The sequence below is a fragment of the Salvelinus namaycush genome, chromosome 38 (assembly GCF_016432855.1).
Source record: "Salvelinus namaycush isolate Seneca chromosome 38, SaNama_1.0, whole genome shotgun sequence".
Taxonomy (NCBI): Eukaryota; Metazoa; Chordata; class Actinopteri; order Salmoniformes; family Salmonidae; genus Salvelinus; species Salvelinus namaycush.
Window position 1 is genome coordinate 17,545,056 of NC_052344.1, and position 18,083 is coordinate 17,563,138.

Consider the following 18,083-nt stretch of genomic DNA (forward strand, 5'->3'; position numbering starts at 1 on the left):
GGGTTGTGACAAACTCAATCATTCTTATGTTTAATAAATGTATCCTATGGTAAGTGTGGCAGGCTTACAATGATTGCAAAAAAAACATTTCAGAGTGCTAGAGGAGGTGCGGGACTATAAAACGTTTGGGAACCACTGTACTAGCCTATTACAGATGGGTGAGCTATGTACATTTTCAAATTGTTGAAATACTTGTGGAAGTATTTTTATAGGTATTTATTCCACTTCAGCTGACTGGAGCAAGGTAAGGTCTCACTGAGTTATTGAGCACTTGCTTATGGGGATAGATCCACCAGCCAGAGACCCCTTCACACTAACTTATTTCTGCATTTTGCCATTGTGTTATAGAAATGGGCAGGGGCACAACTTTGGTTTTAGAAGTTTGGGGGACACAACTTGTTTTTTTCCCAGCCGACTGCTCCGAGGCATCCTTATGGTCCTAAAGCACACCGAGTCTCGTTTTGTATCACAGTTTTGTAAAACTGTGGGGGGATACAAAAATGCAATTTCAGAATGTGAGGGGGGGGTCATGTCCCCAGTGAAAGTTGCACCCCTGAAAATGGGATTTGAACCCACAACCTCTTCTGATTGAATACAGCCACAACAATGCATCACATTGTATTTGTTCAACCCGGCAACTAGAGATCTGCCAGTCCCATGTCTCATTCAAGGCTGTGCTTAGATGTGATTGGTCAAAAGCACCAGAATTGGGCTGTCTGTAAGCGCAGCCTAAGGTGCCGATCCTAACTTGGTGACTTAAGTGGTGGGAGGAGTCATTGCGCGGTGGTAACCACAGCATTGCATTTTATTGGTCTCAATGTATATAACAAACATGTTGCATAATGAAACCGTAATTCAAGTGCTGTAAGGACATATAAGCAAATGACACATTTAAGCACATGGAAAGACTTCAGTAACAGCTTCAAGATATCCCCCCCTTTTAGTAGTCACACAATGAGAATCTTTCTGCAACAATATGGAATAAGTACATCAATGTGCAAAGTTATACATAACACTTTATGGAATAATTTGCAGTGGATGCAAAGCGAGCAGTATTATGGTCATGTCTTCAGCTGTGCATACAAAAACAAGAATTACTTTACCAAAGATGGCAATTGCGAAGGCACTCAAGTCAAGTTACAACTATACTGAACAAAAAATATAAAACGCAATATGTAAAGTGTTGGTTTCATGAGCTGAAATAAAAGATCACAGAAAATGTCCAGTCGCACAAAAGGCTGATTTTCATTTTCTGTACAAATTTGCTTACATCCCTGTTCGTGAGCATTTCTCCTTTCCAAGATAATCCATACACCTAACAGGTGTGGCATATCAAGAAGCTGATTAAAGAGCATGCACATTACATAGGTGCACCTTGTGCTTGGGACAAAAGGCCATGAGTATGTCTTTAACAAAGCCCTTTCTTGGGGAAAAACTCACTGATTGCCGTCCCAGGCCCACCCGTGCTTGCACCCGTGCCCAGTCATGTGAAATCCATAGATTAGGGCCTAATTAATTTAAAATTAACTGATTTCCTCCTATGAACTGTAACTCAGTAAAATGTTTGAAGTTGTTGCATGTTGCATTTATATTTTGTTCAGTATACAAGTATCTGTTGTCACAATTAGTTTGACAGGAGGAACGTTCAAATAACAAATATGTTTCCTACTCCTCCCCCAACTACCAGTGATTCAATTCAGAATGATAAACCTGTTAGTCAGAAATCACTGATCAACAGAAAATGCTTTGGACACCACTCATTTCAGGATTCTGTTTTGGAAATTGAGGCACACCAAATTACAGAAAATGGTCCACGCTAATTCTGCTGAAGGATGAGTGAAATGATTTCAATAGCTGATCAAGCGTGTTTTATAAATGTTGGGTGTGGCTGATTGAGCCCTGGGGAACCCCTTTTTAACCCCTCCCCCGGGGTGGCTTCTAAAAGGTGAACCTCCGGCTGCTGGCGTGGCCCACTTTGTCTAGGTTGGGGTTACAGGCAAACTGGATCATGGGAGGCGGTCCACACAGGAGGATGAGAGTGTCATCTCCAGGGGGTGGAAGGTGGTCCCTCACCATGTCTTCACTGATGAAGCCGTGGCTGTACGCCCACTCTGATGAGCAAAGAGACGTTAAAGTTTAAGTCACTCCGGACCAGACAAGATTCTTACTTCTTAGCCTTCTCAATCTTTGTGAACCTTCTGTTCGGCCTTTAAATGGTTTTTATTGACACTTCAACAGGGCAAACAAACATTAATTTGCCTATATCAGATCATGTTCATTGAAACATAATAGAAGTTATGGGCATCTCTTACTCTCAGGCGCCCTGTCCAGGGTGAACCATAGCTTGAATCGGGTTGGGTGATTAGCTGCGATCTCCTCCAACTCCGGTCGAAGCAAGATGTCTTTCTCAGTCTGAGGGAGAATAGGATAGAGAAGGTATTAGGGACTACTAGCCCATGTTTGAACATTAGAGTCAATCCAGATGAAGAAAGTGGCGTAAACTCACCTGGTTGGCGAAGAGCAGGTGACACACAGTCTGGTCCTGGGGATCCTTCATTATAGCTGTGATGATCTGCAGCATGGGAGTGATTCCTGAGGGAACAGGATCCAATAGAAGACATGTCAACCATTCACAGATGGCTATTCTGCCATGTACAGATTGAGCATGGTGGTTTTTGTTTTACCGGTCCCTCCTGCGATCATGCCCACTTTCTTGGAAGTTTTGATCACAGGCTCTGACTTTTTTTCTGCCTTGATGGCAAAAGCCCCTGTTGAAACACCCAGTAAACAAATCAACTTAGTAAAGAAGTGGCTTGCATGCACTTCTTCACAATTGACAACTAAACACTTTAGAAACAGATTTTCAGCCAAGGCCTAAATATACATAACAGGGTATTACGTGATTGTTGTCCTTGTATCTACCACACAGTGGCAATGTCGGGCAAATGTGATGACTCACCGTTTCCTTGGTAGACCAGCAGGCCGCTGGGCCCTCTGAAATCAATGGTGTCGCCAATCCGGAGGCTCTCCAAGTACTGACTCATCTTCCCACCTTCAGGAAACTTTGGATTAACTTTCTTGTAGTAAATCTGGGAAGCAAGAAGAACATTTGTTGGGAAAACTGGTTGAGGAGATGGAGGTTGAATTAGTACAGAGAAAACTTCAGATGATTTGGGTACCTTGACTACCAGGTCTACGAAGCCTACGTCGTCATCACTAGACACAGGTGTGTACGGTCTGACCACCAGGACTCCATCCGGCTTTGCAGACAGGTATATGTGTTGCCCTGTGAACGAAAACAGTCAAAGTATGGTGGCCACTAAAATGAAGAGTAGTTGTGATAGTGCGAAGACAACACTACCAACAGATACAATACATTTTTGTATGATTTCAGATTCAGACCAGGATTACATTCAATGTTATACTATAGTCTAAGTGTTTTTATATAAATGCTGAAATCATCAATTGAATGTACTCACCAATGGGTAGCCCAAGGACATGATCCTTCTCCCGCAGGGCAAAACGGAATTTCCTTGTGTCATGACTGATGATCTGTGAGAACCACAACACAGAATTTCACAGCTCCAGAAACACTGACATGAATGATATAGATCCCTCAAACTCAACTCCGGACCTCAGTTACGAGTTTTTTCATTGTTTCCCTCTAATCAGAGCTATATTTAGACCTGGGACCAGGTGTGTGCAATTATTCATCAATTAGAACAGAAAACCAGCAGGCTCCAGACCTCATAGGGTAAGAGTGATGGTCGCCTCGCGTTCTTAGGAAACTAGCAGTATTTTATTTATTTTATGTATTATTTCTTACATTGTTACCCCAGGAAATCTTAAGTCTTATTACATACAGCCGGGAGGAACTATTGGATATAAGAGCAACGTCAACTTAACATTACGACCAGGAATATGACTTTCCCGAAGCAGATCCTCTGTTTGGATCATCACCCTGGACAATGGATCGGATCCCAGTAAGCGACCCAAAACAGCGCCGCAGAAGGGGCAGACGGAGCGGTCTTCTGGTCAGGCTCCGTAGACGGGCACATCGCTCACGAGTATACTACTCGCCAACGTCCAGTGTCTTGACAACAAGGTAGACGAAATTCGAGCAAGGGTTGCCTTCCAGAGAGACAGAGATTGTAACATTCTCTGTTTCATAGAAACATGGCTCACTTGGGATACCTTAGTGTTGGTACAGCCACCCGGTTTCTTCACGCATCGCGCCGACAGAAACAAACATCTCTCTGGTAAGAAGAAGGGCGGGGGGTGTATGTCTTATGATTAACGAGTCGTGGTGTGATCATAACATACAGTAACTCAAGTCCTTTGGTTCACCTGACCTAGAATTCCTTACAATCAAATGCCGACCGCATTATCTACCAAGAGAATTCTCTTTGATTATAATCACAGCTGTGTATATCCCCCCCCCCCCCCAAGCAGACACCTCGACGGCCTTGAAATAACTTCATTGGACTCTGCATTTATTGTAGCCGGGGATTTTAACAAGCCTAATCTGAAAACAAGGCTCCCTAAATTTTATAAGCATATCGAATGCTCGACCCAGGCTGGCAAAATTCTGGATCATTGCTACTCTAACTTCCGCGACGCATACAAAGCCCTCCCGCACCCTCCTTTTGGCAAATCTGACCACGACTCCATGTTGTTGCTCCCAGCCTATAGACTGAAACTAAAACAGGAAACGCCCATGCTCAGGTCTGTTCAACGCTGGTCCGACCAATCTGATTCCACGCTTCAAGATTGCTTCGATCACATGGACTGGGATATGTTCCCGATAGCCTCAGAATAACATTGATGTATACGCTGATTCAGTGAGCGAGTTTATTAGCAAGTTCATCGGTGATGTTGTACCCACAGTGACTATTAAAACCTTCCAACCAGAAACCGTGGATTGATGGCAGCATTCGCGTAAAACTGAAAACGCGAACCACTGCTTTTAATCATGGCAAGGCGACCGGAAACATGACTGAATACAAACAGCGTAGCAATTCCCTCCAAATGCAATCAAACAAGCTAAGCGTCAGTATAGAGACAAAGTAGTCGCAATTCAACGGCTCAGACACGAGACGTATGTGGCAGGGTCTACAGTCAATCACGAATTACAAAAAAAACAGCCCCGTCGCGGACACCGATGTCTTGCTCCCAGAAACTAAACAACATCTTTGCTCGCTTTGAGGACAATACAGTGCCACTGACACGGCCCGCTAGTAAAACCTGCGGGCTCTCCTTCACTGCAACCAACGTGAGTAAAACATTTAAACGTGTTAACCCTCGCAAGAATGTCGGCCCAAACGGCATCCCTAGCTGTGTCCTCAGAGCATGAGCAGACCAGCTGGCTGGCGTTTACGGACATATTCAATCAATGCCTATCACAGTCTGCTGTTCCCACATGCTTCAAGAAGGCCACAATTGTTCCTGTTCCCAAGAAAGCTAAGGTAACTGAGCTAAACGACTATCGCCCCGTAGCACTCACTTCCGTCATCATGAAGTGCTTTGAGAGACTAGTCAAGGATCATATCACCTCCACCCTACCTGACACCCTAGACCCACTCCAATTTGCCTACCACCCCAATAGGTCCACAGACGATGCAATCACACTGCCATAACCCATCTGGACAAGAGGAACACCTATGTAAGAATGCTGTTCATCGATTACAGCTCAGCATTTAACACCATAGTACCCACCAAACTCGTCATTAAGCTAGAGACCCTGGGTCTCAACCCCACCCTGTGCAACTGGGTCCTGGACTTTGACAGGCCGCCCCCAGGTGGTGAGGGTAGGAAACAACTTCTCCACCCTGCTGATCCTCAACACTGGGACCCCACAAGGGTGCGTTCTCAGCCCTCTCCTGTACTCCCTGTTCACCCATGACTCCGTGGTCATGCACACCAACTCAATCATCAAGTTTGCAGACGACACTACAGTGGTAGGCTTGATTACCAACAACAATGAAATGGCCTACAGGGAGGTGAGGGCCCTCGGAGTGTGGTGTCAGGAAAACAACCTCACTCAACGTCAACAAAACGATCGTGGACTTCAGGAAACAGCAGAGGGAGCACCCCCCTATCCACATCAACGGGACAGTAGTGGAGAAGGTGGAAAGTTATGTTCCTCAGCGTACACATCACAGACAAACTGAAATGGTCCACCCACACTGACAGTGTGGTGAAGAAGGCGCAACAGCGCCTCTTCAACCTCAGGAAGCTGAAGAAATTTGGCTTGTCACCAAAAACAAACTTTTACAGATGCACAATCGAGAGCATCCTGTCGGGCTGTATCGCCGCCCGACAGCAACTGCTCCGACCACAACCGTAAGGCTCTCCAAAGGGTAGTGAGGTCTGCACAACACATCACCGGGGGCAAACTACCTGCCCTCCAGGACACCTACACCACCCGATGTCACGGGAAGGCCAAAAAGATCATCAAGGACAATAACCATCCGAGCCACTGCCCGTTCACCCCGCTATCATCCAGAAGGCAAGGTAAGTACAGGTGCATCAAAGCTGGAACCGAGACTGAAAAACAGCTTCTATTTTAAGGCCATCAGACTGTTAAACAGCCATCACTAACATTGAGTGGCTGCTGCCAACATACTGACTCAAATCTCTAGCCACTTTAATGATTGGATGTAATAAATGTATCACTAGTCAATTTAAACAATGCCACTTTATATAATGTTTACATACCCTACATTACTCATCTCATGTATATACTGTACTCTATACCATCTACTAGAGGTCGACCGATTAATCGGAATGGCCGATTAATTAGGGCCGATTTCAAGTTCTCATAACAATCGGAAATCGGTATTTTTGGACACTGATTTGGCAGATTTATTTTTATATATATATATATATATTTTTTAATTATTATTTGATTTATTTAATCTTTATTTAACTAGGAGTCAGTTAAGAACACATTCTTATTTTCAATGACGGCCTAGGAACGGTGGATTAACCTGTTGAGGACAGAGGGCGCTGTTTTCACTTTGGGGGAAAATCGTGCCCAATTTAAACGGCCTCGTACTCAATTCTTGCTCGTACAATATGCATATTATTATTACTATTGGATAGAAAACACTAGTTTCTAAAACCGTTTGAATTATATCTGTGAGTAAAACAGAACTCCTTTTGCAGCAAACTTCCTGACAGGAAGTGGAAGATCTGAAATCGATGCACTGTTCTAGGGGCTGCCTATTAAAGTCCTTGATATTTATTAGTTTAGATGCACTTCATACGTCTTCCACTAGATGTCGACAAGCAGTGAGAAGAAATTGAGTGTGTAACTTGATCTGGGCTCGAATAATAGCTCTTGGCATGATGTGTCACCAGTTTCCTGTTTTCTGGAGAGCGCGAGAAGGGACCTGGATTTGCCTTCTGATAAGCTGTCGTTATGGACGACTAATATCTCCGGCTTTGATTTTATTTGATACATGTGACAATATCATCGTAAAGTATGTTTTTTCAATATAGTTTAATCAGATTATCGACATTTTTTCGGGAGTTTTGCCGTGTTCCGTTCTCTGAGTTTGTTGACGATGGAGAGATACGCGCCACTTGGCAAGTGTGCTTGCTAAATCGAGAGGGAAAAAGGCCGTTCTAAAACCAAACAACGATTGTTCTGGACAAAGCACCCCTTGTACAACATTCTGATGGAAGATCAGCAAAAGTAGGACCCATTCTATGATGTTATTTCATATATCTGTCGTACATGTGAACTAGTCGTTTGCGCCCAGAGTTTGGGCACTCTCTCGCTATACCTAAGCTGGATGTCGTAATGAAGTTATTTTTAGAATTCTAACACGGCGATTGCATTAAGAACTAGTGTATCTATAATTTCCTATACAACATGTATTTTTTAGTTATGTTTATGAATAGTTATTTGGTCAGAATATGTGTCAGAAAAAGTGTCAGAAAAATATCCGGACGTTGTGGGAAAAAGATGCTACGTTAGCACAATGTATAACCACTGATTTCAGCTCTAAATATGCCCATTTTCGAACAAAACAAGTGTATGTATAACCTGATGTTATAGGACTGTCATCTGATGAAGCTTATCAAGGTTAGTCAAAAACTATCTTTTGCTGGTTTATTCGCTATCGCTAACGTGCCTATTGCTATCGCTAACGTGCCTTGATGAATGAATGTGGTAGTGTGGTAGGCTATTGTAGTAAGCTAATATAATGCTATATTGTGTTTTCGCTGTAAAACACTTAAAAAAATCGGAAATATTGGCTGGATTCACAAGATTTTTGTCTTTAATTTGCTGTACACCATCGATTTTTCAGAAATGTTTTATGATGAGTATTTAGGTATTTGACGTTGGTGTCTAATTACTCTGGCTGCTTCGGTCCTATTTGTGACGGTAGCTGTGATGGTAGCTGCAATGTAAAACTGATTTATACCTCAAATATGCACATTTTTCGAACAAAACATAGATTTATTGTATAACATGTTATAAGACTGTCATCTGATGAAGTTGTTTCTTGGTTAGTTTGGTTGGTTCTTGGTTAGTTAGGTTGGCTTTGTGCATGCTACCTGTGCTGTGAAAAATGTCTGTCCTTTTTTGTATTTGGTGGTGAGCTAACATAAATATATGTGGTGTTTTCGCTGTAAAACATTTTAAAAATCAGACATGTTGACTGGATTCACAAGATGTGTATCTTTCATTTGCTTTATTGGACTTGTTAATGTGTGAAAGTTAAATATTTCTAAAAAATATCTTTTGAATTTCGCGCTCTGCCTTTTCAGTGGAATGTGGGAGGAGTTCCGCTAGCGGAACCCCAGAGCCAGACAGGTTAACTGCCTCGTTCAGGGGCAGAACGACAGATTTTTAACTTGTCAGCTTGGGGGATTCAATCTTGCAACCTTACAGTTAACTAGTCCAACGCTCTAACCACCTGATTACATTGCACTCCACGAGGAGCCTGCCTGTTACGCGAATGCAGTAAGCTAAGGTAAGTTGCTAGCTAGCATTAAACTTATCTTATAAAAAACAATCATAATCACTAGTTAACTACACATGGTTGATGATATTACTAGTTTATCTAGCGTGTCCTGCGTTGCATATAATCGATGCGGTGCGTATCGTTGCTCCAATGTGTACCTAAACATCAATGCCTTTCTTAAAATCAATACACAGAAGTATATATTTTTAAACCTGCATATTTAGCTAAAAGAAAGAGGTTAGCAGGCAATATTAACCAGGTGAAATTGTCACTTCTCTTGCGTTCATTGCATGCAGAGTCAGTGTATATGCAACAGTTTGGGCTGCCTAATTTGCCAGAATCTTACGTAATTATGACATAACATTGAAGGTTGTGCAATGTAACAGGAATATTTAGACTTATGGATGCCACCCGTTAGATAAAATACGGAACGGTTCCGTATTTCACTGAAAGAATAAACGTCTTGTTTTCGAGATGATAGTTTCCAGATTTGACCATATTAATGACCTAAGGCTCGTATTTCTGTGTGTTATTATGTTATAACTAAGTCTATGATTTGATAGAGCAGTCTGACTGAGCGGTGGTAGGCAGCAGCAGGCTTGTAAGCATTCATTCAAACAGCACTTTCGTGCGTTTTGCCAGCAGCTCTTCGTTGTGCTTCAAGCATTGCACTATTTATGACTTCAAGCCTATCAACTCCCGAGATTAGGCTGGTGTAACCGATGTGAAATGGCTAGCTAGTTAGCGGGGTGCGCGCTAATAGCGTTTCAAACGTCACTCGCTCTGAGACTTGGAGTAGTTGTTCCCCTTGCTCTGCATGGGTAACGCTGCTTCGAGGGTGGCTGTTGTCGATGTGTTCCTGGTTCGAGCCCAGGTAGGAGCGAAGAGAGGGACGGAAGCTATACTGTTACACTGGCAATACTAAAGTGCCTATAAGAACATCAAATAGTCAAAGGTTAATGAAACTATAGAGAGAAAGTCCTATAATAACTACAACCTAAAACTTCTTACCTGGGAATATTGAAGACTCATGTTAAAAGGAACCATCAGTTTTCATATGTTCTCATGTTCTGAGCAAGGAACTTAAACATTAGCTTTCTTACATGGCACATATTGCACTTTTACTTTTCTCCAACACTGTTTTTGCATTATTTAAACCAAATTGAACATGTTTCATTATTTATTTGAGGCTAAATTGATTTTATTGATGTATTATATTAAGTTAAAATAAGTGTTCATTCAGTATTGTTGTAATTGTCATTATTACAAAAAATTTTAAAAAAGATGGCCGAACGGCATCGGCTTTTTTTGGTCCTCCAATAAATCGGTATCGGCGTTGAAAAATCATAACCGGTCGACCTCTACCATCTACTGCATCTTGCCTATGCCGTTCGGCCATCTCTCATCCATATATTTATATATTCTTATTCATTCATTTACATTTGTGTGTATAAGGTAGTTGATGTGAAATTGTTAGATATTACTGCATGGTCGGAACTAGAAGCACAAGCATTTCACTATACTCGCATTAACATCTGCTAACCATGTATATGTGACCAAAAACATTTGATTACCCTGAGAGATAAACCACACACACTGTTGACTGACTGGTTAGCCTTGATCCACAGTAGCAGTCTGTACAAGAACAATGACTTCAAACTATAATCGACTGTTTGCATATTGACCTCTGCACTAAATGGAGAAACCAGTCTGTAGCAATGCAGCATCTGCCTAGCCCAAATTCTGAAGGGCTTATGAACACAGAACAGCATTACTTATTTGTTGGGTCTTTGTGCAGTTCCAGTAATGGTAAGGGGCATTTCCACAGTAACAGAGTGATGCTGAGACTCAAACAAAACAACAACAATTACAAAGTTAAGCAAAGCATAGAACTCAGTGCAGATTCAACGTTTGGTAACAGAATGATGGTTAGTGCGATCATTGTTACCAAACATTGCATCTGCACTGATCAAGTCAATTTGTTTTTTGCGTGTGGAACTTGTTAAAAGTAGTCAGTGTGCATAGTTGTATGGTTTGTTTAACTTTGCAATCATTGGTTTTTAATTTTACATAAATGTTTAGGTGAAAAATCTGAGTCCGAGTATCACTCTGTTTCATGGAATTGCCCTAAGTCTTCCTAGAACAGCACTGGGCATCCCAGATCCAACATGTCTTATCTAGTCACAATTGTTACTCATTATTTCTTAGTCCAATGTTTCATTCACTCTATTATATTAATAATGTGTACATGGTTTCACCACAGCAAAGTAATAATAAGCTGATCACAACACAGAATTATTACCTCTTTATCTATCAGCTTTAATGCATATTTGATGTTGGGGTCCTCTAGGGTGATGGCAGGTTTCTTCTTTGAGAGGAAGAGGCTCAGGATGAGGTTGATGATGTTGTCGATACTGCTCCGAATGAGCTGCGGAGATGGGAAAGGAAGGTTTGCCTTTTCAGTTGAAGTTATTGTGGAAATAAGGATGTCGATCTTTACAATGTTGAACATTGCAAAGACTGCTGCCATGATTGGGAGGGTAAAATTACAGACCATAACATGTCATCAAAAACAGGTGTTTAACAGTCACTAGGATATACCTTATTTTTGTACTGATATGCAATGCATCAGTCAGTGTGCAATTACACCTAACTTTACATAATCAATCTACCCTGGTGCTCCCGAGTGGCGCAGCCGTCTAAGGCGATGCATCTCGAATCCTGGTTCGATTCCAGGCTGTATCACATCCGACCGTGATTGGGAGTCCCATAGCCCTGCGCACAATTGGCCGAGTGTCGTCCGGGTTTGGCCTTCATTGTAAATAAGAATTTGTTCTTAACTGACTTGCCTAGTTAAAAAGGTTAAATAAAAAAATAATTGGACCAAACTGCTGCGCTCACCGCTGTTCGATAGCTTGTAGCTAACAGTGGCGTGCACTCCTTTGACAAAATGTGCAGAGATCTCCATGCTTGCTATTTTGATCAGAAATGAACCCGAGTGTCAATCACGTAAACTAGGTAACTAACTTCCTAACTCCATAACAAATAAACCACAGCGAATAGAGAGGGTTAGTTGGCAAGTTGCATGACAAGCTAGCTTCTAGCTAAACGCCCAAACGTCTCAATAACCAAAGCTTTTGCTTTGCCTCTTAACAAGTTAGTTAGTTATGATGACAGTTTACTATATACCATGACTTACTACAGTTACGATGGATTACAAACTTGATGGTTCACGACGAAGATATGTTACTAGCTACAGTACTAGTTAGCCAACCATAACTACTAGCTAACGTGCCTACTGTTCGCTGTCAAATCGCACAACTGTAGCTGAGCCTAAGCAATGTAAAAAATATATATAATATTTAGCTAGCTGGCAACTATACTTACCCCAATGATGTAAGAGAGCATCTTGTTTTTTGGCACCTAACAAGGCAACAGCGAAAAGTCTGTTCTCGGAGGACAAACTGTCGCACTGTCAAAGTACTGACTGGGGTGCTTTCAAGGCAGCTCGGAACTCAAAAAAATACGAGGTCAAATCATGACGTAGGTGATCTTCAGGTCGGAAAGCCGGAGTTCAAGAAAGAGGCCCGAATTCCGAGTTGTATGACCGATCAAAACTGTTTTTCCCCACTCTGAATTTTTTTTAAACGCAAATTTCCAGTTGTCTTGAACCCACTGAAGTCGTAAGTCGGAGACTTTTGAGTTCCCAGATGTTTTGAACGCGGCACAAGTTCACAGTTGTTTTGAACACGTCATAAGTAATTAGCGCTCAATTTCTGCAGTTCTAAACACGCTTTTCAAAATAAGAGTCCATGCACGCCCCATGACTTTGCATGAAAACTGCTTTGATCATGCCTGTCTGGTTACAATGAATGAAGTCGCGTTTGATGCTGAATAGCCATTGTAAATGGCAATTCCGCCACTTTTCAACCTTGTATGCGTTATCTTCAGCACCAAACTAGACCTGCATATGTGAAAACAGCGCGTTTCTATGATCTGTCATGTTAAAAAGATAAGAACAAAGGTCCTAAGAAATGCTTCTCGGTGACATCACCGTGTAGGATTAAAAGTGAAAAAGAAACGGCGATCTTTCAAGACCTGCAACGAGTTTCTAGCCAGAGAGGGTATTTTCTTTCTCCCCAAGTCACCACGAATCTCATAGTGTTTGAAATCAGTGTTTTAAAAATGTTTTAACTTTTGTTTATGTCATCTGGTAGAACTTTTAACTTGTTTTTTTCTACAGAACATAGAAATGTACTGCTTTCACATATTTCGGCACTGGTATTGTGCTGGAGATAATGAAAATGAGGTTGAAAAGCTATGTTGATTAATTTGATAGAAATTTCTAATGAATCTATCCTACAGATATGTATGGAGCCAATTGATATATTAGTCCAGTCCAGTACATGGCAGCAAAGACTCGTGTATATCAGGCACTTTAAAAGTCAATGGATGGCCTGGGCTGATATAGAGTGCACCTCATGCATTTAGAAAAACTATGCAAGTAAATTATGATAAATAGTACACTAATAAAGGTTTTAATTGAATTGTTTGAATGAAATAGTACGTGTTACCTGATACTTTGATGGACAAGCCACCATTCTAACAGAGGGACAGCAGTAAACAACATTCATACTTCACTCCAAATGCCCAAGTCTTCGTAGTGAAGAATATCATGCAGAAATCATTGTATAAAAACGGTCTTGTGTCTCCATCTTGTGGAGAGAGCTGTGACATGCAAAGTCTTCGCAGGGTTGGGTAGATTACTTTCTAAATGTAATCCATTACAGTTACTAGTTACATGTCCAAAATTGTCATTAGTAACATAACTTTAGGATTACTCAAACACAGTAACGTTATCTGATTACTCTCAGTAACTTCTGGATTATTTTACCCTTAAGAGGCATTAGAAGAAAAAAATTATCCATCAAACGCATTTGGAGAGTCATCATAGTGGTCGCTGACTTGTGGTCAGATTCGCTCAGGTGGAACAAACTTGTGCCTTTTTTCAATGTTGAATTGAATGTCATTGAGAAAACAGAAAGGTGTAATAATGTATTTTTTATTTTCTCTTTGTAAACATCCTTTCTGAATTTAAAAGTGTTCTAAGAAGTACTCATCTAGTTTTTCTAAAGTATCTCTAATCTGATTACAATATTTTAGTTGGTAACCTAACTGATTACATTTTTTAAAAATGTAATCAGATTACCTAAAAAACCCTGACGGCAGGAGCCAAGAATATACTCTGCGTTTTTGCCAACTACAGAGGAGTAGACTAGAGTGGCTCAGAGGTTAAGGCTTGTGTCCCAGGTTTATTATAGTTGACTTATTACAGTTGAGTTACACTGAGTGTACAAAACATTAAGAACACCTTCCTAATATTGAATTGCATGTTGACTCCATTGCTTCCCTTCTCAGAAACTAGGCAAATTGCAACAACACTTGAATTCAACACTGGGTGAACAGGGAGTACAGGAAGGTGCTGGGTACACACCCCTGGAGGGGGGGGCCCGTGTAGAGGATCTGTGTGGCGGTGGGATTGTTGCCTACCCTCACCACCTGGAGTCGGCCCGTCAGGAAATATAGGACCCAGTTGCACAGAGAGTTCAGACTCTGAGCTTAGTGACAAACTTCGAGTGCTATGTTGTTGAACGCTGAGCTGCCTTCTCACATAGGTATTCCTCTGGTCCAGGTGGGATAGGGCGGTGTGCAGTCCAACAAAGATCGTGTCGTCCGTGAGGGGTGGTATGCAAATTGTACTGCATCAAGGGTGTAGGATATGGTGGAGGGGACATGGTCCTTGACTTTCAAAGCAATTCATGATGACAGAAGTGAGTGCTACGGGGCTATAGTCATTTAGTTCAGTTATCTTAGCTTGCTTGGGTACAGGAACGATGGTGGTCATCTTGAAACAAGTGGGGACGACAGACTGGGATAGGGAGAGTATGAAAAGGTCCATAAACACTAGAGCCAGCTGGTCTGTGCATGCTCTGAACTAAGCAATATGACACGAACCTTCGCTAGAATGGCAATGGTTGTTAAGAAAAGCATTGTTAAGAATTGTTCTTGAAACTTCAACATAGAAATGCTACCAAAAATAATGTACAGAAACTCGTTATCAATGATGGAGTCATCCATGATTCACCAAATTACATTTTGAAAGAAGAAGCAAAATATTTTAAGCATATGTTTTCTTTATAATAATATACAACAATTACTTGAAACAATTGAACATTATGAAACATCAAAGATACCAGGCCTGGTCTTCATAGCAGATTTTGTTAAAGTACGACTAGAATTTATATATAAATGCCTGGATTACTTTCATTTTGGTGAATATCTTATACAACGGGTTAAAGAAATGTAAAGCAACCCCAGATGTCAAATAGTAAATAATGGTTACTTCTCAGAAACTATTGAGCTTTTAAGAGGAGTAAAACAAAGCTGTCCGTTGTCTCCATATCTATTTATTATGGCCATTAAAATGCTAGCTATAAAAATTAGATCCAACAAGAACATCAAGGGGTTAGAAATCCAGGGGATAAAAACAAAAGTGTCAATGTATGCCGATGACTCAAGTTTTTTCTTAAGTCCTCAATCTGGATTCCTGCCCCATCTTATTGAAGATCTTGATCACTTTTCTAGCCTCTCTGGACTAAAACCTAATTATGACCGGTGTACCATATTATGTATTGGATAGTTAAAAGACACAGTGTTTACACTACCCTGTGGTTTATGGAGAAATCATTGATTAACACATTGATTAACTCTTTGGTCCTATCACAGTCTACTTACTTACTAATGGCACTGCCTACTCCAGATGAATAGTTTTTAAAATTGTAATATTAAAAAATATTTCATTTTATTTGGAATGCTAAGCCAGACAAAATTAAACGTGCCTATTTATATAATGAATATGAGTTTGGGGGGGGGCTAAAATTATTAAATATTAAAGCTTTAAACCTCTCACTAAAAGCTTCACTCATACATAAATTATACTTAAACCCGAAATGGTTCTCCAGTAGATTATTAAGAAAGGCTCATCCTTTGTTCAAAAATGGCCTTTTTGCCTTTATACAGATTACAACTTCTCATTTCCGACTAATTTAAAATGACATTTTGTTTAAAGTATGGCCCTTTCTTAAACAAGCCATACAAAGCTGGTTACAATTTAAATCCTCCAGAAAAGGTCAAACAAATATTACAACAAATGTTATAGTTAAACTCCAATATACTGATTAATTAAAAAAAACAATCTTTATGGATTTAAAAAAATAGTTGTATTATATTTATTAATGATATTATGAATAGAAACGGAGGTGTTATGTCACATATGCAGCTATCGAAAATATATGGGAATATCTGCTCAATCAAAATTTACAGCCAACTGATTGCAGCATTACCACAAAAATGGCAAGTATAAAAGGGAGAAGGTAGGGAACTTATTTTCCTGCCAAATATTAAAGATACAAATTGGCCGAGTTTCATTTGAAGATAAAACATGTTTGACAGCTGCGCCGTACAGGTTGAAAAATAAATGGGAAGAGATTTTCGATGTACCGATTCCATGGCACATGAACTGGTACAAAAAAGAAATTATTATATACAATTCTTGCCACCAACAGAATGCTATATATATGGGACATAAAACAATCTCAGCTCTGTAGATTTTGCTGCGAAGAGACAGAATCACTAGATCATTTATTCTGGTATTGCCCCTACGTAGCTTGTTTCTGGTCACAGGTTCAGGTATGGTTAAAAAAAATAGCTTATGTTTGGTAATATATTATTGTTATGTGACTGCTTTATATAAAGGTAACATGTACAGTATGTAAAATGTATATGCAAAATGTATGTACAGTATATGTAGCAGAAAAGCTGTAAAAAAACAAAAACTATATTTGTCCTCCGGTGGAAGTGTTCATAAAAAATAAAAACATTAGAATGTCATATACAGTATCCCTAAGAGGTCAGTTCCACATTTCTACTGCTGGTTCAAATCCAATGCAAAGAGAAGATATCCTTAAATAATAGTCTGAAAGTTACCAAATCATTATATGTTTATAGAATAAAACCATTTCAACCACACCAAACCCAGGTTCATTCGATGCATTTGATTTCTATCACCAATTCAGAGGGAAAGTTAAACTCTCTTAAGTCATCCGAGAGTATTCCTGGGCTATATTCAAATAATCTTAAGTGGATAGTATGTACTTTCAGATCTCCTGTTGGATAACGTTGACGGTAAGTTTTGCAGATGTTCAGATCAGCAAATATGGGCTCGATCGCCATTGTCCGGGCAATAAACATGTGAACTGCTACGAATTTTACTAATGTATCAAGTATACTGGATGAATACTCAGAAGGTATGTGTTACTTCCTTTCACACTGTGTGTACCCATTCACTTTCTCTTTGTTAGTCATTTGATAATGTCTGAATGATTGTAGGGTCATTCCATCTCAAAAAGCACTAGAAAGGATTTTGACACCCACCATCTCAGATTGTTCTGAAATAATTTATGTTGTTATAAAAATATAAGATTAGCATTCATGCAAAATTATTTTGTTGAAATATAATTGGATAGATGAGAAATTAAGCTAATTGATTGCATCCAAATTGACCATTTAAATAGGGTTCATATAATATTCACTAAATATAGTAGCTAACATCCTTTCTAGCAATGAGTTAGACATGAGGAATCCAAACGAATGGTCAAAAAGCCACCCACGGACCCCCCATACCCCACGCCTGCTACCCCCAACAACCAGTATACAGTATCAGTTCTCTATGTTTGACAAGTAGTATGAAGCTGTGGCTTGTAGTATTGCTTATCCATACTATGTAATGTATTCCCTGTGAATCTGGAGATGTTTTTTTCCCCTCATAAAAAAATTAGTAATTTAAATCACTTGGATTATTTAGTGTGAATTTACCAGGTTTTGACCACTAGATGCTGCTGTTGCTGCTATACTGCCACACTCTATTATACATTTTTTCTGGTCTCTCTTTATTAAACAGATTACAGCATTTCATAGATTTGGCTCATTATGAAAATAAATCTAGGCTTTATAAGCACTCAATGTTTATTATTCAATTCACTTAAT

The 18,083-nt window shown here is 40.2% G+C and overlaps 1 protein-coding gene across 1 annotated transcript; it reads right to left on the bottom strand.

Annotated features, from left to right (window-relative positions):
* Positions 1-780: 780 nt before the first annotated feature.
* LOC120032066 (NADH-cytochrome b5 reductase 3-like) lies at positions 781-12,647 on the bottom strand. Its single transcript, XM_038978009.1, has 9 exons — positions 12,366-12,647; positions 11,281-11,406; positions 3,480-3,552; positions 3,180-3,286; positions 2,960-3,089; positions 2,685-2,768; positions 2,507-2,592; positions 2,313-2,412; positions 781-2,111 (listed from the first exon to the last, which is right to left on the bottom strand). The coding sequence occupies exons 1-9, from the start codon at positions 12,384-12,386 to the stop codon at positions 1,939-1,941; spliced, it is 900 nt and encodes a 299-aa protein (XP_038833937.1). The 5' UTR covers positions 12,387-12,647; the 3' UTR covers positions 781-1,938.
* Between the last annotated feature and the right edge of the window lie 5,436 nt (positions 12,648-18,083).